The 18,234-nt window shown below is 49.9% G+C and overlaps 1 protein-coding gene across 2 annotated transcripts in view; it reads right to left on the reverse strand.

Moving 5' to 3' along the window:
• The window catches only part of LOC140427118 (15-hydroxyprostaglandin dehydrogenase [NAD(+)]-like), an 89,045-nt gene that overhangs the window by 23,542 nt on the left and 47,269 nt on the right, over positions 1-18,234 (reverse strand). For both annotated transcript variants that reach the window (XM_072512649.1, XM_072512648.1), the window contains exons 5-6: positions 13,746-13,842; positions 2,815-2,891 (exon numbers count right to left, since the gene is read on the reverse strand). In XM_072512649.1, the coding sequence (XP_072368750.1) occupies positions 2,815-2,891; positions 13,746-13,842 (174 nt within the window). The remainder of the gene's footprint in view (positions 1-2,814; positions 2,892-13,745; positions 13,843-18,234) is intronic.

Below are 18,234 nucleotides of genomic sequence, written 5' to 3' on the forward strand. Positions count from 1 at the left end.
CCATCGACCTGCGACTCAACCTTTCCACCTTCGGCTCTAGGACACAGCTAAAACCTCCTCCCATAATCAACCGATGCGTGACCAAGTCCGGGATTGCTGCCAGCAGCCCCCTCGTAAAACCCACATCATCCTAATTTAGTGCATACACGTTTGCCAACACCACTGGCGTCCCTTCCAATACCTCACTCACAATCACGTATCTTCCACCCAGATCCCTCACCTCCTTCGCACTCACAAACCCCGTTTTCTTGCTCATTAGAATTGCCACTCCCCATGATTTCAAATCAAATCCAGAGTGGAAAACCAGCCCGACCAACCCCTTCCTTAACCTAACCTGGTCCTTCACCTGGAGGTGCGTCTCCTGCAGAAAGGCCACTTCTGCTTTCAAGCTCCTGAGCTACACAAATACCCACGATCTTTTAACTGGTCCATTAAGCCCACGGACATTCCACGTTACCAGCCTTACCAGGCGCTTACGTCTCCAATCCCCTCTGCCGTCTGTCATTCTCCCCACTTGACTCCAGCACCATTAATTCCGCCATGTACCTAGCCCATTCCAAATGGCCCCTTTCTCCACCCCTGACCATGTCATCCCTCAGCCCCTGCCACGTCACGTCATTACCCCGCCACCTCCCCCCACCTCTCGCGGCCTTCTCACCCACCTCACGTCCGTTCACCAGCATTACTTGCTAGCGTGGAAGCCCCTGCCCAAAGGCAACTGCCAATCACCTCCCCTCCCCCTCCACTCATTCCTCTGCTCAGGGAAGAAGGCTCCCTGCTGACCTTACCCTCCCCCACCCAAACAAAGACTCATCCTGAACTCCAGGTCACCTCTCCGAGAGCAAACAAACAAACGATAAACAATGAGGGCGGATGCCCCTGCCACCCCTTACAAACCGGAGGGAACAAAAAACCCCAATCCCTACCCCCACTTCAACCATATACCCAACCATTACAAAGTGCCAGTGTGGTGAATGTATAATTACTGATAATTCACCAGTGCACTGTGTTATGTTATTAACCCTGTGGGCTCTACCTATGGGCCATTGTGTGGCTTCACCCACAGGGGAATATGTTGGGGCATGTACGGGCTCCGCCCATGGCTCCACCCCCTTTACAGGAAGTATAAGAGCTGCTGACCTGCGGGGCCGCCTTCAGTGTTGTACTGGTCACAGGCAGGCTCAGTTCTAAGCTGATTAAAACCACGGTTTACTTCTCCACGTGTCTTCGAGTGAATTGATGGTCACATCAATTTAATCAGCTTAGATTCAGCTTACTTCCTTAACATCATAGATGAGTTCTCCCGCTTCCCGTTTGCCATCCCCTGCCCTGATATGACCACCCCCACTGACATTAAAGCCCTGCATAGTGTCTTCACCCTGTTTGGTTTCCCCAGTTATGTCCACAGCGACAGGGGCTCGTCGTCATGAGCGACGAACTGCATCAGTACCTGCTCAGTAAGGGCATCGCCTCGAGCAGGACTACCAGTTATGACCCCAGGGGAAATGGGCAGGTGGAGAGGGAGAACGCGGCGGTCTGGGAGACCGTCCTACAGACCCTGCGGTCCAGGAATCTCCGAATTTCTCACTGGCAGGAGGTCCTCCCCGATGGGCTCCACTCTATTAGGTCCCTCCTTTGCACGGCCGCAAACCAGACTCCTCATGACCGCTTGTTTGTTTTCCCGAGGGGGACTATCTCAGGGGCCTCACTTCCGCCCTGACTGATGATACCGGGTCCAGTCCTCCTCCGAAAACATGTTCAGAGCCATAAGACCGACCGCCTGGTAGAGAGGGTCCAGCTCCTGCACTCCAACCCACACTATGCGTACGTTGAACACCCCAATGGCCGGCAAGATGCCGTCTCCCTCCGGGACCTGGCGCCCGCAGGCTCCAACTTCACTCCCACTACAGCATCCCCCACACTATGTCCCGTCCAACCTCCCATGTTCAGCGCCCCCACCCCTATATGGTTCCCGCGCTTCCTCCCACCCGCCGCACTGGTCCACAGGAATGAAGCTCCGGAAGAGCCGCTCCCGGAGTCCATGCCTGTGCCTGCTCCGGGCCCAGCTCCACAGCCACCCGGACCGGCTGCAATACCAGTGCTTCGGCGGTCGCAACGTACGATCCGGGCACCGGACCGACTGAATCTATGAGCCCGTCACCCCCGCCGGACTTCATTTTTAAACAGGGGGTGAATGTGGTGAATGTATAATTACTGATAATTCACCAGTGCACTGTATTATGTTATTAACCCTGTGGGCTCTACCTATGGGCCATTGTGTGGCTTCCCCCACAGGGGATATGTTGGGAGGGGACAAGGTCCGAATATATCAGGGCATTGGAGCAGAGTTGGCAAAACGGTGGGCAGGATTCAACATATGTTGAGCCGAGTACTGATACTATCTGAGATCCAGTGAGCTGAGTACTGATACTATCTGAGATCCAGTGAGCCGAGTACTGATACTATCTGAGATCCAGTGAGCCGAGTACTGATACTATCAGAGATCCAGTGAGCCGAGTACTGATACCACCAGAGATCCAGTGAGCCGAGTACTGATACCATCAGAGATCCAGTGAGCCGAGTACTGATACCATCAGAGATCCAGTGAGCGGAGTACTGATACTATCAGAGACCCAGTAAGCTCTTTTTTAATCTATTATAAATCCAATGAGACGAGCCATAAAATATTGGGAAACGATTGATGGAGATCAGATTATCTAGCCACTTGGGACAAAACCTTTTTCACAGTAACTTCATTGCAGTGTTAATGTAAGCCTATTTGCGATACTAATAAAGATTATTATTAAAACTTACAGCTATTGCCCTGGAGAATCCCAACACTCCGTGCTTTGATGCTGAATAGACCGGCCCAAATATCATGGGAATGATTCCTGTAGAGGGTTGACAAAAAAAACAAAAGATGAGCAAACATAACGGTAAAAGACTTCATCAGCCTTCGTAAGCCTCGGTCAAGGAACATAGGAACAAAGGACTGAGCAGGAGTAGGTCATTCAGCTGTTTGCTGTTGCTCCACTGGTCAATGAAATGATGGCTGATCTGTTTATGTCTCAACTCCAATTTGCCATCTGTTTGCTGATGCAGTGCATTCCAGGCCCTAACTATTTGCTGTGTGAAAAAGATTTTTCTCACATCACTTTTGCTTCCAATTACCTTAAATCTGTGCCCTCTGGTTTCTCCCAATCTATTTTGTCCAAGCCCCTCATGATCTTCAAAACTTTTATCTAATCTCCTCTCAGCCTCCTTTTCTCCAAAGAAAACAGTCCTAACTTTGCCATTCTATCTTCATAACTGATCTTTCTTATCTGTGGAATCATTCTTGTAAACCTCTTCTGCACGCTCTTCAATGCCTTCTCAACCTTCCTAAAATATGGTGTCCAGAATTGGACGCAATATTCCAGCTAACGTCTAACCAGTGTCTAATACAATTCAGGGACTCTACCTCAGGTACACTGTGAGTGTACGCTGGATACACAAGCATTGAGGCTTCCCTGGATATGCAGTAGGTGAGTCTAGCCTGGGTACGTAGTCAGTGAGTATGCTCTGGGTACATAGACAGTCAGTCTACCCCAGGTACACAGTCAACGAGTCTACCTCAAATGCACCATCAGCGTGTATATGCTGGGTACACTGTCAGTGAGTATACCTCAGATGCACAGCCAGCGCGTCTACCTCAAGTATGCAATAAGTAGGGCATTAGATAATTACTTGAATAGAAACAATGTGCAGGGATGCAGGGAAAAGGCAGAGGACTGGCACCGAGCAACGATGCACTTTTGGAGAGCCAATGCAGACAAGATGGGAAGATGGGTCCTTAACAATTATGTGATTAGGTGATCCCCCAGATGCACATTCACTGAGTACATTCCAAGTACACGATCAGTGAATATACTCTTGGTATACAGTCAGGGTGTCTAACCCAGGTACACAGAGAGTACACTCTAGGTACACAGTCAGGCTGTCTAACCCAGGTACACAGAGAGTACACTCCAGGAGCACAGTCAGGCTGTCTAACCCAGGTACACAGAGAGTACACTCCAGGAGCACTGTCAGGGTGTATTTTGTAAGGGCCACGAAGAATCCAGCACGAGTTTTAAGGATACAAAGTGATAACGTTTATTTACTATAACATATATACATAACAGTAGCAGTAACTTCCCTTGCTACATACTCCTTCCTGCTGGTTCCTGAACTGGCCAGCTTATTTATACTAGGAGTTTACTAGTGGTTTCTCCGCCCCCCTCATTGGGGAAGCTCATACTCCCACAGGATTGTGGGATAGTCATTAGTCCCCAGCCAATGGTAAGTAGGCAGGTTATAACAGTGTCTAACCCAGGTACACAGAGAGTACACTCCAGGAGCACAGTCAGGCTGTCTAACCCAGGTACACAGAGAGTACACTCCAGGAGCACAGTCAGGCTGTCTAACCCAGGTACACAGAGAGTACACTCTAGGAGCACAGTCAGGGTGTCTAACCCAGGTACACAGAGAGTACACTCTAGGTACGCAGTCAGGCTGTCTAACCCAGGTACACAGAGAGTACACTCTTGGTACGCAGTCAGGCTATCTAACCCACGTACACAGAGTGTACACTCTAGGTACACAGTCAGGCTGTCTAACTCAGGTACACAGAGAGTACACTCTAGGTACGCAGTCAGGCTGTCTAACCCAGGTACACAGAGAGTACACTCTAGGTACACAGTCAGGTTATCTAACCCAGGTACACAGAGAGTACACTCCAGGTGCGGAGTCAGGCTATCTAACCCAGGTACACAGAGAGTACACTCTAGGTACGCAGTCAGACTGTCTAACCCAGGTACACAGAGAGTACACTCTAGGTACACAGTCAGGTTATCTAACCCAGGTACACAGAGAGTACACTCTAGGTACGCAGACAGGCTGTCTAACCCAGGTACACAGAGAGTACACTCTAGGTACACAGTTAGGCTATCTAACCCAGGTACACAGAGAGTACACTCTAGGTACGCAGACAGGCTGTCTAACCCAGGTACACAGAGAGTACACTCCAGGAGCACAGTCAGGCTGTCTAACCCAGGTACACAGAGAGTACACTCTAGGTACACAGTCAGGCTATCTAACCCAGGTACACAGGGAGTACACTCCAGGAGCACAGTCAGGCTGTCTAACCCAGGTACACAGAGAGTACACTCCAGGAGCACAGTCAGGGTGTCTAACCCAGGTACACAGAGAGTACACTCCAGGAGCACAGTCAGGCTGTCTAACCCAGGTACACAGAGAGTACACTCCAGGAGCACAGTCAGGGTGTCCAACACAGGTACACAGAGAGTACACTCCAGGAGCACAGGAAGGCCGTCTAACCCAGGTATACCGTCAGTGAGTATACTCCAGGAACACAGTCAGCGAGTACACTTCAGATATAAAAGAAAAGTCGCCGTAGTCCCAGATGACCATAGGCTGCTTTCCTCTGTGCAGGGGAGAGCTGACTGGTGGTGTTTTTCTAATCAGAGGATCACCACACCTCAAGCGAGGGGCAAAGTTGAGAAGGTGGGGCCTTTATGAATAATCTCAGCTAGTACGGGAATTGAACTCATGTTTGTTGGCCTCGCTCTGCATCACAAACCAGGTGACCAGCCAATTCCAGATATGCAGTCAGGGTGTCTAACCCAGGTAAACAGTCAGTGAATGTACACCAGGTACTGATGTTACAGTCCAAATTGATGTTATAACTGGACAAGGAGATCCCAGAATGGAACCCTGGCTCAACCCTGGATTATTTTACGAGGAGAGACTGAGTAGACTGGGACTATACTCATTGGAATTTAGAAGAATGAGGGGGGATCTTATAGAAACATATAAAATCGTGAAGGGAATTGATAGGATAGAAGCAGGGAGGTTGTTTCCACTGGCGGGTGAAACTAGAACTGGGGGCATAACCTCAAAATAGGGGCGAACAGATTTAGGACTAAGTTGAGGAGGAACCTCTTCACCCAAAGGGTCGTTTATCTGTGGAATTCCCTGCCCAGTGAAGCAGTTGAAGCTACCTTCTTAAATGTTTTTAAGACAAAGATAGATAGATTTTTGAACAGTAAAGGAATAGAAGGTTATGGTGAGCGGGCAGGTAAGTGGAGCTGAGTCCACAAAAAGATCAATAATGATCTTATTGAATGGCGGAGCAGGCTCGAGGGGCCAGATGGCCTACCTGCTCCTAGTTCTTATGTTCTTAGGACTGCTAATAAGTTTCAACAACAAGGAAAAAACATTTATTAACGTGAAAGTTGGATTATTATACAATATTCCTTTACTCCCCTCGTACTTTAACAAATAACATACATAATTAAAGATCAACATGGATTACAAAGTATATTTTAAGATACCATGGTCTCATTGATGCAAAGTTCCTCTTAAGCACACACATTGGCTGTGGTCAAATACACAAACTCATCTCTGAACCCAAGTTAGTGTCTGTGAGTTTCGCCTCAGAATTCCCCCAGCTGATTGAGGGTTTCCATACTCCACTCCCAAAACACGCTTTAAAATCTTATTTCACAATAATACTTTCCGTTGGTGGTTTGCATTATGAAATCATGTCCAGATTTTCCAAATGACTCTCTAAAAGTTTCCACCCCATTTTTAACCAGTTTCCAGGTTTCACATCACCACCTTTAGGATTTCTTTGTCTTGGCTGCTATACAAACTATTCACAAACGATTTAACTCTCAATTCCTAGACGCTAGTAAAATGGCATCAAACTTTTGATTTACCTCCGAAGTCTGCTTTCCCACTTTACATCTGGTTGCTTCAATTGTCTCTTTAACTCAGAACACTTTGTTTACTCTTCCTTGAATTCTTCTGAACAATACCTTGGTCTCTGTTCATTTAACTTCAGTCTTTCTCCTGGCAAAGTTAAGAGATGTTCACTCCCTGCTATCTTGTCTTCAACTGAAATATATCCAACTAAAACTAAGAACAAATGAAATACTTTCCCTTTGGAAAGTGGCTCCCTATTGCCAAACAGTGACTTATCCTTCTCAAGGCTTTTATTTGCCCTCCATGGTGCACCCTTCTCTAAGCACAATTGAATCATAGTCAGAACCTAACCAACCCCCACACATCAAACACCATTGTCCAGCATTCATCTAACTATAGATTTTACCCTTCCAGGCTCAGAAACATTAAACCCACTTAAAACTATTCCTTAGTTCTAATGTTTAGCAATGCAATTCTTCTTCTTTGTCAACCACTCGCTAATGAGTATGATTGCCAACCTCAGAAACTCCATGTCACTGGTCATGGGGTTCTGTGAGTCCTTGAGTGGCTGATGAACGCGATCCTAGAGCCGCTTCGATCGCACACTAGGCAGTGTTTCTGGAAGGTTAGATTGGTCCATTGGACTCGAGATCGCTGGTATTCTTTTCTCAGGCTCCTTTTCCAGGCCTCCTCTTGCTGTCGGGTGTTCTCGAAGAATTGTGCCCCTTCAATCAGGAGGTTCCTTCAAGTAGATCTCTTCTGAGCAAGAGTCTCCTCGCCGTTTACATCTATGATGCATTTTTGAGGTAAGCCTTCAGGGTGTCTTTGAAGAGCTTCCTTCTCATCCCTTTGTTCAGGAGCCTTTCTAGAGGAAGAAGAAGATTTGTTTTAGCTGTTGGGGTTTAGCATCCTAAGCACATGGCCGATGCAATGGGGTTGGTTTCAGATGATCATGACCTTGATACTGGTGCTTTTGGCTCCTCCAAGGACACTGATGTTAGTTCGCCAGTCGTCCCAGCTGATGTGGAGAATCTGTCTCAGACAGTGCTGATGGTACCTCTCCAGAGCCATGAGGTGGCATCTGTACAGTCCAAGTTTCTGAACGGATAGAAGAGTTGGGAGTACGGTTATCTTGTACATGAGGATCTTGGTATCAGCGTGGATGTCGCGGTCGTCGAAGACTCTTATCCTTAGTGTTTAAAGGAGTTGTTCATGGATTGGATATGATGTTGGATCTCCGCATCAATGTCGGCCTTAAATGAGATGTAGCTCCCTAAGTAGGAGAAATGTCTCCATTTGGTTGGGTTCCTCCATTGATCTTTATGGAGGGAGAGACCGGATCTTGTCCTGGGGCGGATTGATAAAGGACTGGAAACTTCTTGAGGTTGACACGAGACCGGTTCTTCAGTATGCTTCCAGGAGGGCGTCAAGCATGGTTTAGAAATTCTCTTCTGAGAGTGCGGAGATGCCAATGTCATCCACATACTCAGGTTCCACAAATGATGTCAGCATCGTATTTCAACCAGTTGAGGTTGAAAAGTTTTCCGTCCGTCCAGTAGACTATGTCCACTCCACTGGAAAGCTTGTTCTTGACAAGGTGAAGGATGTTGGCGATGAGGATGGAGAAAAGCGTGGGGGCGATGACATACCTCTCCTTGACTTCAGTTTTGACGTCGAAGGTTTTTGTTTTATTTCTGTCGGTGAGGAATGTTGTCGATATTTTGTCATGGAGGAGTCAGAAGATGTTGATGAATTTCTCTGGACAGTTGTCCTTTGACAACTATGGGTGTTCCATAGTACTTCCCGATTAACTGAGTCAAAAGCCTTGGACAGATCGATGAAGGCCAGTTAAAGTGGTCGATGTTGCTTCTGGCATCTCCTGGTGTTCTTGAGCAGTGAAAATCATGTCCATTGTTCCACCATTTAGTCGGAAGTCACACTGGCTTTCAGGAAGGATTTCTTCAGAGGCTGGGAGAAGGTGGTTCACGAGGATTCAGGCAATGATCTTCCTGGTGGTGGATACTTGGGAGATTCTTTGGTAATTCCCACAGTCGTTTTGTCTCTTTTCTTGAATATGGTGGCGATGACAGAATCCACAGGCCAGCAGGGGTTTCCTCTCTGTCCCAGATTCTCAGGTACAGCTGATGGAAATAACGGGTGATCTCTTGTCCTCCAAGTGTGAGACTCTCCACTGGGAGATCATTTTCCCATCCACTCCTGCTGTTTTCTATTCTTTGTGTGTTTAATGATGGCCTTGACTTCATACATGCTTGATGAAGATCCGAGATCATCTTTGATGGGGAGTTGTTAGACTTCCTCGAACATGGGACTTCTGGTAAAGACATGTGAGAGCAAGTTGCACAAAATGTGGCTCCTGCTAGGGTCCTTGAATTTTGATCTCTTTTGCCTGTTTTTTCAGGAGACTTTGGGTTCCAACCCAGCAGGTCATGAAGGTCAGCTTGCCTCATTGGAAGCTGAAATGCTGCTCATGACGGAGAGGAATAAGGGCCTGAGGATCTGGAGGACAGGTCGAGATGCTTGAATCTCAGGATGGTGGGTTTGCCAGAGGGAGTGGAGGACCAGAGGCCAACCAGGTATTTAGGCAAAGATGTTCTCTTGATTGTGAGGGCGTTATTGAAGTATTCCCCCCTCCGGAATCCGACCAAGCTCATCGGGCTCTGCGGCAGAAGCCACAGCTGAATGAGCCTCCACAGGTGGCGATCGTCTGCTTTCACAGTTTCCAGAGGAAGAAGCGGGTTCTGGAGTGGGCCAAAAAGAATCAGCACATTGACTGGGGTGGGCACATGATGCACATCTATCAGGCCATTGGCACCGAGCTAGCGAAGCAGCGGGTGGCCTTTAATAAGGCGAAGGTGGTACTGCACAGTAAGGGGGGGTGGTTTGGGGTGGTGAATCCAGCGAGACTGAGAGTCACAATGGTCTCGAAGGATGATTACTTTGACACTCCAGAGCAGGCTGAGGCCTTCACCAAGGATAAAGGACTGGAGCCAGTTTGAGGAGTGCTGATGGGATTGTGTATGTGAAAGTTGGGTCAGGCTGGTTGTAAATATTGTAATATATTGTGTTATGTCTTTGTTCTATTTTTTTTAATGGAGGTCGGTGGGGGAATTTTTCTTGAGGTTAGAGTCATGGGGGATGGTAAAGTGGGTGGATTGACATGGTGACCAGATTAGGCTCCAGAAAGCTTGGGTGAGCCATACTCCACATTGGGTGGACCTGGTGCTGGAAGCCAGTCAGGAGCATTGAAGAGGCTAGCAGTTAGACATAGGGCCACTGGGGCAGCACGGTGGCGCAGTGGGTCAGCCCTGCAGCCTCACGGCGCCGAGGTCCCAGGTTCGATCCCGGCTCTGGGTCACTGTCAATGTGGAGTTTGCACATTCTCCCCGTGTTTGCGTGGGTTTTGCCCCACAACCCAAAGATGTGCAGGCTCGGTGGACTGACCACGCTAAATTGCCCCTGAATTGAAAAAAGGAATTTGCTTCTCTAAATTTATTTTTAAAAAGACATAGGGCCACTGTTGGACTGTTTGAGGATCGAGGGCCATACGGGAGTATGCAGAACACAACGATAATGGAATGGTCTCACCCTCTACTTTGTGGGAGGTGCTGAAGGCGGTGATCAGAGGAGAGATCATAACGTATAAGGTGTATGTGAATGGGGAGGCGAGGGAGAAGCGACAGAAACTGATGGATGAGATTCCATGCGTGGATGGTAGGTATGAGGCACACAACTCCGGAGCTCTTGGCGTGCAGGAGAAAACATGTGATGGCAGTTTGACCTGCTGTCCAGTGTGGTGCGCCGACTGAGGTGAGCGAAAGGGGCAGTATATCAGCATAGGGAGAAGGCCAGGCATCTCTTGGCTCACCAACTAAAGTGGCAGGAGGCAGCCAGGGAGATTGTTCAGTTTAGGGATTTGGAGGGGAGGCTTGTCTCTGCCCCGGATAAGGAATGAAGTGTTTAGGGCCTTTTACCAGAGGTTGTATAGGTCAGAGCCGCCAGAGGATGAACGGGAAATGGCAGAGTTCCTGGGGTTTGGAGTTTCCCAAGGGGGAGGAATTGCGGGAAGATCTGGAAGCACCACCGTGCTTGAAGGAGATTCAGATAGGTTTGAGATACATGCAAGCAGGGAAGGCACCGGAGTCGGATGCGTTCTCTGTGGAATTTTATAAGACGTTTTTGGATCAGTTGGGTCCGTTGTTGCTGGGTATAATCGGCGAATCTTTGGCAAGGGGCGCCCTCCCGGAGATACTGGGGCAGTCGTATATCTCTCTGCTCTGAAAAAGGACAAGGACCACACAGAATGTGGGTCATATTGTCCGATCTCCCTGTCAAATGTAGATGCCAAGTTATTGGCCAAGGTGTTGGCATTAAAATGGGACCTTGTCTTCCAGAGGTGGGGGGTGGGGGGAAGACCAGCTGGGATTTGTGAAGAGATGGAAGTTGTCCAATGTGAGGCTGTGGTTGAATGTGGTCTGACCCCTGCGGCCGGGCTGGAATCAGAGATAGTCGTATCATTGGACGTGGCCGGGGTCGTTCATAGGGAATTTTATGGGTATTTTGCAGATCTTAGGTGACTTCTCCACTTACAAGTTGAACAAAGGGAAGTGAATATTTAGTGGTCGGGGGTGGGGGTGGGGGGGGGGGGATTGGGGTGCTGCTGTTTCAGTTTGCGGGAACTAATTTTCGATACTTAAGAGTCCAGGTGGCTGGAGATTCGGCTAATGCAAAGGTTGAATTACATGAGCCTGATTTGTGGAGTTAAGGGGGACTTACAGAGGTGGGTTAGTCTCCCATTATCTTTGACGGGCCGGTTCCAATTGGGAAACATGACCATCTTGCAGAGAGTTTTGCTTTTATTTCAGTGTCTCTCGCCGTTCCTGCCGATGTCTTTTTTCCGAAGAGTTGAGCGGCTATCTCCGGCTTTATTTGGCGGGTGGTCCTTCAGAGGGAGAGGCGGGCAGCGGTTCCTGTCCAGAGTCGGAGGAGGGCAGTACATTTGGCATATGTGAACGGATGGTAGGGGAAGAGTTGAGTTTGGTGGAAGGGGTAAAGGCTAAATAGGTGGAGGAATTAGGCCCAATACTGGAGGAGGAGCTATGGAGTGAGGCGCTGCAGAAGGTGAACGCCACGTCATCGTTTGTGAGACTGAGCTTGACCCAGCCAAAGGTAGTGTTTCGAGCGCACCTCACTAAGACTAGAATGAATAGTTTTTTTGAGGGGGTGGAGGATAGGTGTGAGCGCTGTTCAAAAGGGCCTACACATCCCACACACACATGTTCTGGTCCTGTTCCAAGCTGGTGGGTTTTTGTAGGTACTTTTTGAGCATGATGTTGACAATCCATACATTCGCGCCACACAAGTGCTAGGCAATGACTATCTCCTACAAGAGAGAATCTAACAACCACCCCTTGACATTCAATGGTATTACCATCGCTGAATCCTCCACTATCAACATCCTGGGGGTTAGCATTGATCAGAAACTGAACTGGACTAGCCACATTAATACTGTGGCTACCAGGGCAGGACAAAGAGTAGGAATCCTGCGGTGAGTAACTCACCTCCTGATCCCCAAAGCCTGTCCACCATCTACAAGGCACAAGTCAGGAATGTAATGGAATACTCTCCCCTTGCCTAGATGAGTGCAGCTCCAACAATATTCAAGAAGCTCAACACCATCCAGGACAAAGCAGCCTGCTTGATTGCTCCCCCTTCCACAAACATTCAAACCCTCCACCACCGACGAACAGTGGCAGCCGTGTGTACCATCTACAAGATGCACTGCAGGAACTCACAAAGGTTCCTTAAGACAACACTTTCCAAACCCATGCCCACTACCATCTAGAAGCACAAGGGCAGCAGATACTTGGGAACCCCACCACCTAGAGGTTCCCCTCCACGTCACTCACCATCCTGACTTGGAAATATATCACCGCTCCTTCACTGTCGCTGGTTAGGATTGTATTCGCTGGAGTTCAGAAGAATGAGGAGGGATCTCATAGAAACCTATAAAATTCTAACAGGACTAGACAGTGTAGATGCAGGAAGGATGTTTTCGATGGTGGGTGTGTCGAGAACCAGGGGCCACAGACTGAGGATATGCGGTAGACCATTTAGGACTGAGATGAGGAGAAATCTCTTCACCCAGAGAGTGGTGAGCCAGTGGAATTTGTTACCACAGGAAGTAGTTGAATCCAAAACATTGCATGATTTCAAGAAGCAGTTAGATAGCGCACTTCGGGCGAAGGGGACCAAAGGATATGGGGGAAAGTGAGATTAGGCTATTCAGTTGGATGATCAGCCATGATCATTCTGAATGGTGGACGGGCTTGTAGGGCCGAATGGCCTGCTCCTACTCCTATTTTTTCTATGTTTCTTCATCTTCCACTTCCTCTGGCCGAGGTTGATGGACAGAGGAGCAGATGAGCTTGGTGGTCTCCCCAGCAGTTGTCTGCATTGGTCATCACTTTGGTGAGGGAATCCTTTTGGTTTCGGGATCTGACGATGACGGAGTGGTTTGATGGTGGATTTCTCCAGGTCTTCAATTTGTTGTTTTGGCGGAACAGCGTGTGAGTGATAACAAGCTGGTGTTCTTGCATTCCCCACAAAATCTAACTGTAGGTTTTACCCTTCCAGCCTTAGAAACATTAAATTAAACCCACTTAAAACTATACCTTATTTCTTTCCAATGCTTACCAATATAAATCTCTTAAAACTACCTTTTTTTCCTGAACAACTCAGGGAGCCTAACCCCGGTACAGTCAGTGAGTATATCCCAGGAGCACTACATTTATTCTTGTAATGATTCTCCCTTTTGCTTGTCAGTGTACGTTTTATTTTCATTCACTTGTAATTATCTCTCCTTCGTGCACCGGCCAGTTCTCCCTTGGTGATGGAAATAATTCTTGTGATTTATTTAAATATCAATGAATACCTAATTTCTTAGCTGATTTTAACTATTTTCATGAAGTCTTTTGTACCTGCCATGGAGGAAATGTTGACGATTACTCCTCCTGCACCGCCAGTCTTTTTGCTCATGTAATTTAGTCCCAAATAGGTTCCTCTGATCATACTGACCTGCAAGGCAAGCAAGATAATGTGAGCAGGAAACCCGAAGCCCGAGGCAGACCCAGCGAGAACAGAGGAGCGGGGGAAGCGAGAGAAACCCCAGGGTAAGGAACAGCAGCGGGGAAAGAAACAGACAGCCAGATGGCTGGAGGAAAGAAAAACACCAAGGTGAAGGGACAGTGAGACGCAAGCAGCAGCAGCAGCGAGGGTAAGGCGCATGAGCGGCAGACGCGCAGGCAGGCGGCCCCACAAGACGAGACGGAGGTACAGGCGAGCCTGAAAAGGAAAACGATGGCAGACCAGCAGTGGAACGTGAGCAGGACGCAGCGACCAGCATAAAGGAGGCGCTCTGGTCGGAGCTCCAAGCAATGGTGAAGGAGACGAAGCACAAAATGCAGCAGACCATCGAAGGCCTGGAAAGGGAAGTGAAGGAGCAGAAAAAAACGATTCTGGAGTTGGAGATTGAGAGGGCCGCCTCGGACCAGAGCGACAGATAACCCTAGAAGCCGAGGTCAGAAGGTTAGTAACGGCCCGGGGGAACCTTAGAGGGAAAGTGGAGGACCAGGAAAATAGGTCCAGACAGCAGAACATTAAAATAGGGGTCTGCCAGAGGGGATAGAGGGCAGAGACCCAACAAGCTACATCACCCAAATGATGGGCAAGCTAGTGGGAAAGGAGGTATTCCCAAACCCACGGTCACTCCGACCCAAGCCCAAAGCTGGGGACCAGCCCAGAGCAATTATTGCGAAGCAGCACCGGTTCCAAGAGGGTGAGAAAAGCAAACAGGAGGGCAAGATAAGGACCAGTAGGAGAAAGGTTAAACAGGGCCAGAACTGTGAGGAGAGCCACCTTACTAGCGAGGAGGGCCAGCAAGAGAGGGCAGGAAGGAAGGAGGGCCGCGGCACCCCTCTCAGGGGAGGGGGAGCGTCTGGCACAAGAAGAGGAGGGGGTGACAGAAGGGGGGGGGGAGAACGCTGGGGGGGGGGGGAACAAAGGGACAGGCTGGCGGGGGGGGTGGGGGGGGGGGGAGAGGAGTCGGGAGGGAGAACTCAGAACAAAAGAGAAGCAAAGAGGAGGGTGCAATGGTGAAGCAGTAAAGACATTGGCCTCGGCGGGCATGGAGCAGGGCGAGGAAACAAGAAGGCGCCACAAACAGCCATTCGAGAGGGCGTCAGGGCGGAGAGAGACCCCAGAGCGCAGGGGCGCACTCATGTGGCGTACACACAGCTGGTGGCCACATTGGGTGCCCCCTGGGCAAAGGGAAACCCCTGAGCGCTGGGGCCCGACCCCATGGTGAGAGCGGTGACCCTGGCCATTTTGGACGGCCCTCTAGCAAAGGGAAACCCTGGAGTGCAGGGGCGCGTCTACCAGGTAAGTATGGGTGATCCCACAGGACCGGGGGGGGATCAGAAACCCCCCACCAGGATTGTTACCTGGAATGTAAAGGGACTCAACGGCCCAGTGAAAAGATCCAGAGTGTTTGCCCACCTAAGAAGCCTAAAAGCAGACATAATCTACCTGCAAGTGATGCGCCTGAGGGAGAAGAACCGACTGCTGGTCAGGAAGGGTTGGGTGGGACTGACGTACCACTCATGCTACGGGACGAGGGCTAGGGGGGGTAGCAATATTAATTAGCAAAAGGACGAGGTTTACAGGAACCAAGACAGTTAGGGACCCAGGGGAAGGTACGTCATGGTCAGAGGTGTCCTGGAAGGGGCACCTGTCGTACTGGTAAATGTGTACGCTCCCAACTGGGACGACCCAGAATTCATAAAGAAGACCATGGCGGAAATCCACGACTTTGACACACACCGACTGATTATGGGGGCGACTTTAACTGCGTGCTGGACCCACTGACCGACCGATCAAACCCCAGAACGGGGAAAACATCTGGCATGGCTAGGGAACTAGGGGCCTTTATGGAACAGATGGGGGCACTGGACCCATGGAGGTTCCTGCATCGGGGAGAAAAGGAGTTCTCGTTCTTTCGCAGGTGCACAAGGTATACACCCGTATCGACTTCTTTGCAGTCGGGAAATCGGTGCTTCCAGGGATCACGGGAACGGACTACTCCGCGATCGTTATCTCCGACCACGCTCCACATTATATGGATGTGAGGTTGGAGACAGGCCGGGCCCAGCGCCTCACATGGAGCTGGACACAGACTTCCTGGCCGACAAGACGTTCTACCAAAAATTATCACAGGCCACAGGCGATTACAATCAAAATGGGGAGGCACTGAAGGCAGTGATCAGAGGAGAGATCATAGCCTCCAAGGCAAGTAGAGATAGGGAAGAGAGGGTGGCCAGGCAACAGCTAGTGGACTCCATCCTGGAAGTCGACAGAAATTACTCCGAGGCCCCGACCATAGATCTGCTGGCGGAGAGGAAAAAGCTGCAAATGGACTTTAACCTGCTATCCACTAGGAAAGCAGTGTACCAACTCCATCAGACATAGGGGACCTTCTACGAACACGGAGACAAGGCTGGCCACCCATTGGCTCGCCAGCTGAGAAAGCAGGCAACCACAAGGGAAATAGCGCAGGTTAAGGATAGCAAAGGCAGACTGGTAACAGAACCAAAGGAGGTCAATCGGGCGTTCTAGACCTTCTCCCGGAGGCTGTACACCTCCGAGCCCCCCGACGGGGATGCGGGAATGAGACAGTTCCAAGACAGACTGGAACTACCAGTGGTGGGGGAAGACAGACAGGCGGAGCTGGAAGCACCAATACACCTGGGAGAAATCATGGAGAGCATCAGCTCCATGCAGGCGTGGAAGGCACTGGGATCCGACGGGTTCCCGGCGGACTTCTACAAAACATTTGCACCAGTCCTGGCCCCACACCTAAGGGACATGTTCGCGGACTCACTGGCAGGGGGCACCCTGCCCCCAATGCTAGCGCAGGCCACAATCTCACCAATACCCAATAAAGATAAAGACCCGATGGAATGTGGATCATACAGAACCATTTCACTGCTGAACGTGGATGCGAAAATACTCGCAAAGGACCTGGCCAAAAGGCTGGAGGGCTGTGTACCAGAGGTGGTCGCAGAGGACCAAACCGGCCTTGTCAAGGGTAGGTAGCTCACAGCGAACATCAGGCGGCTGCTGAATGTGATAATGACCGCCCCCCGCCCCCCCCCTCCCCGGGAGAGAACACCAGAGGTGATGGACGCAGAAAAGGCCTTTGACAGAGTCAAATGGAGCTACCTCCTCGAGGTACTGGAATGGTTTGGGCTAGGAGCAGGATTCACCGCCTGGGTGAGGCACCTGTACAACTCTCCCAAAGCGAGCGTCCGAACTAACACCACCAGCTCTGAATACTTCCAGCTACAGAGAGGAGCAAGACAGGGCTGCCCCCTGTCCCCACTCTTGTTTGCACTAGCGATCGAACCCCTAGCAATAGTCCTGCGGGACACAAAAAGCTGGAAGGGAATCTGGAGAGGAGACAGAGAGCACAGAGTCTCACTCTATGCAGATGACCTGCTCCTCTATGTCTCAAAGCCACAGGAGGGACTGAAGGCAATACTGCAAATACTGAGAGAGTTTGGAACCTTCTCGGCTACAAACTTAGCCTGGGCAAAAGCGAGACATTCCCAGTGAACCCAAACCGGGGAGGGACAGAGCTGAAGGGGCTCCCGTTCAAAACGGCCCAGGATAGATTCCGTTACCTGGGGATCCAAATAGCCAGAGACTGGACACTGATCCACAAGTGGAACCTGACCAGCCTGGTAGAGGAAGTAAGAAAGGACCTTCAAAGGTGGGGCTTCCTGACGGGAAGAGTGCAGACGATCAAGATGAACGTACTGCCAAGGTTCCTCTTCCTGTTTAGATCCATTCCGATCTTCATCCCCAAGGCCTTTTTCCAAAACATAGACAGCTTAATCATAGCGTTTGTGTGGGGGGGCAAGAACCCGAGAATTCCCAAACCGACACTGGAAAGAGAGAAAGTCAGAGGGGGCCTGGCTATACCGAACCTACAATACTACCACTGGGCAGCAACGGCAGAAAAGGTGAGGGGATGGGTACAAGAACCCAACACAGATTGGGTACAAATGGAGGAGGGATCGTGTAAAGGAACAACACCTGGGCCCTGGCCACAGCAGCACTCCAATCCCCCTCAACAAGATACACAACGAGCCCAGTGGTAGCGGCCACACTGATAACGTGGACCCAGTTGAGACAGCACTTCGGGATAACCAAAATGTCCCTTATGGCCCCCATCTGCGGCAATCACAGATTCCCCCTTTCAAAAGATGGAGGCGGGACGGGTCGGGGACTTCTACGTAGGGTGCAGACTGGCGACACTGGACGGACTGACGAGGAAGTAGAAACTAGCAAGAGTACAGGAATTGAGACACCTCCAAATAAAGCACTTCCTCCGCAAAGGGACAGTAGGGT

The sequence above is a fragment of the Scyliorhinus torazame genome, chromosome 7 (genome assembly GCF_047496885.1).
Source record: "Scyliorhinus torazame isolate Kashiwa2021f chromosome 7, sScyTor2.1, whole genome shotgun sequence".
Classification (NCBI taxonomy): Eukaryota; Metazoa; Chordata; class Chondrichthyes; order Carcharhiniformes; family Scyliorhinidae; genus Scyliorhinus; species Scyliorhinus torazame.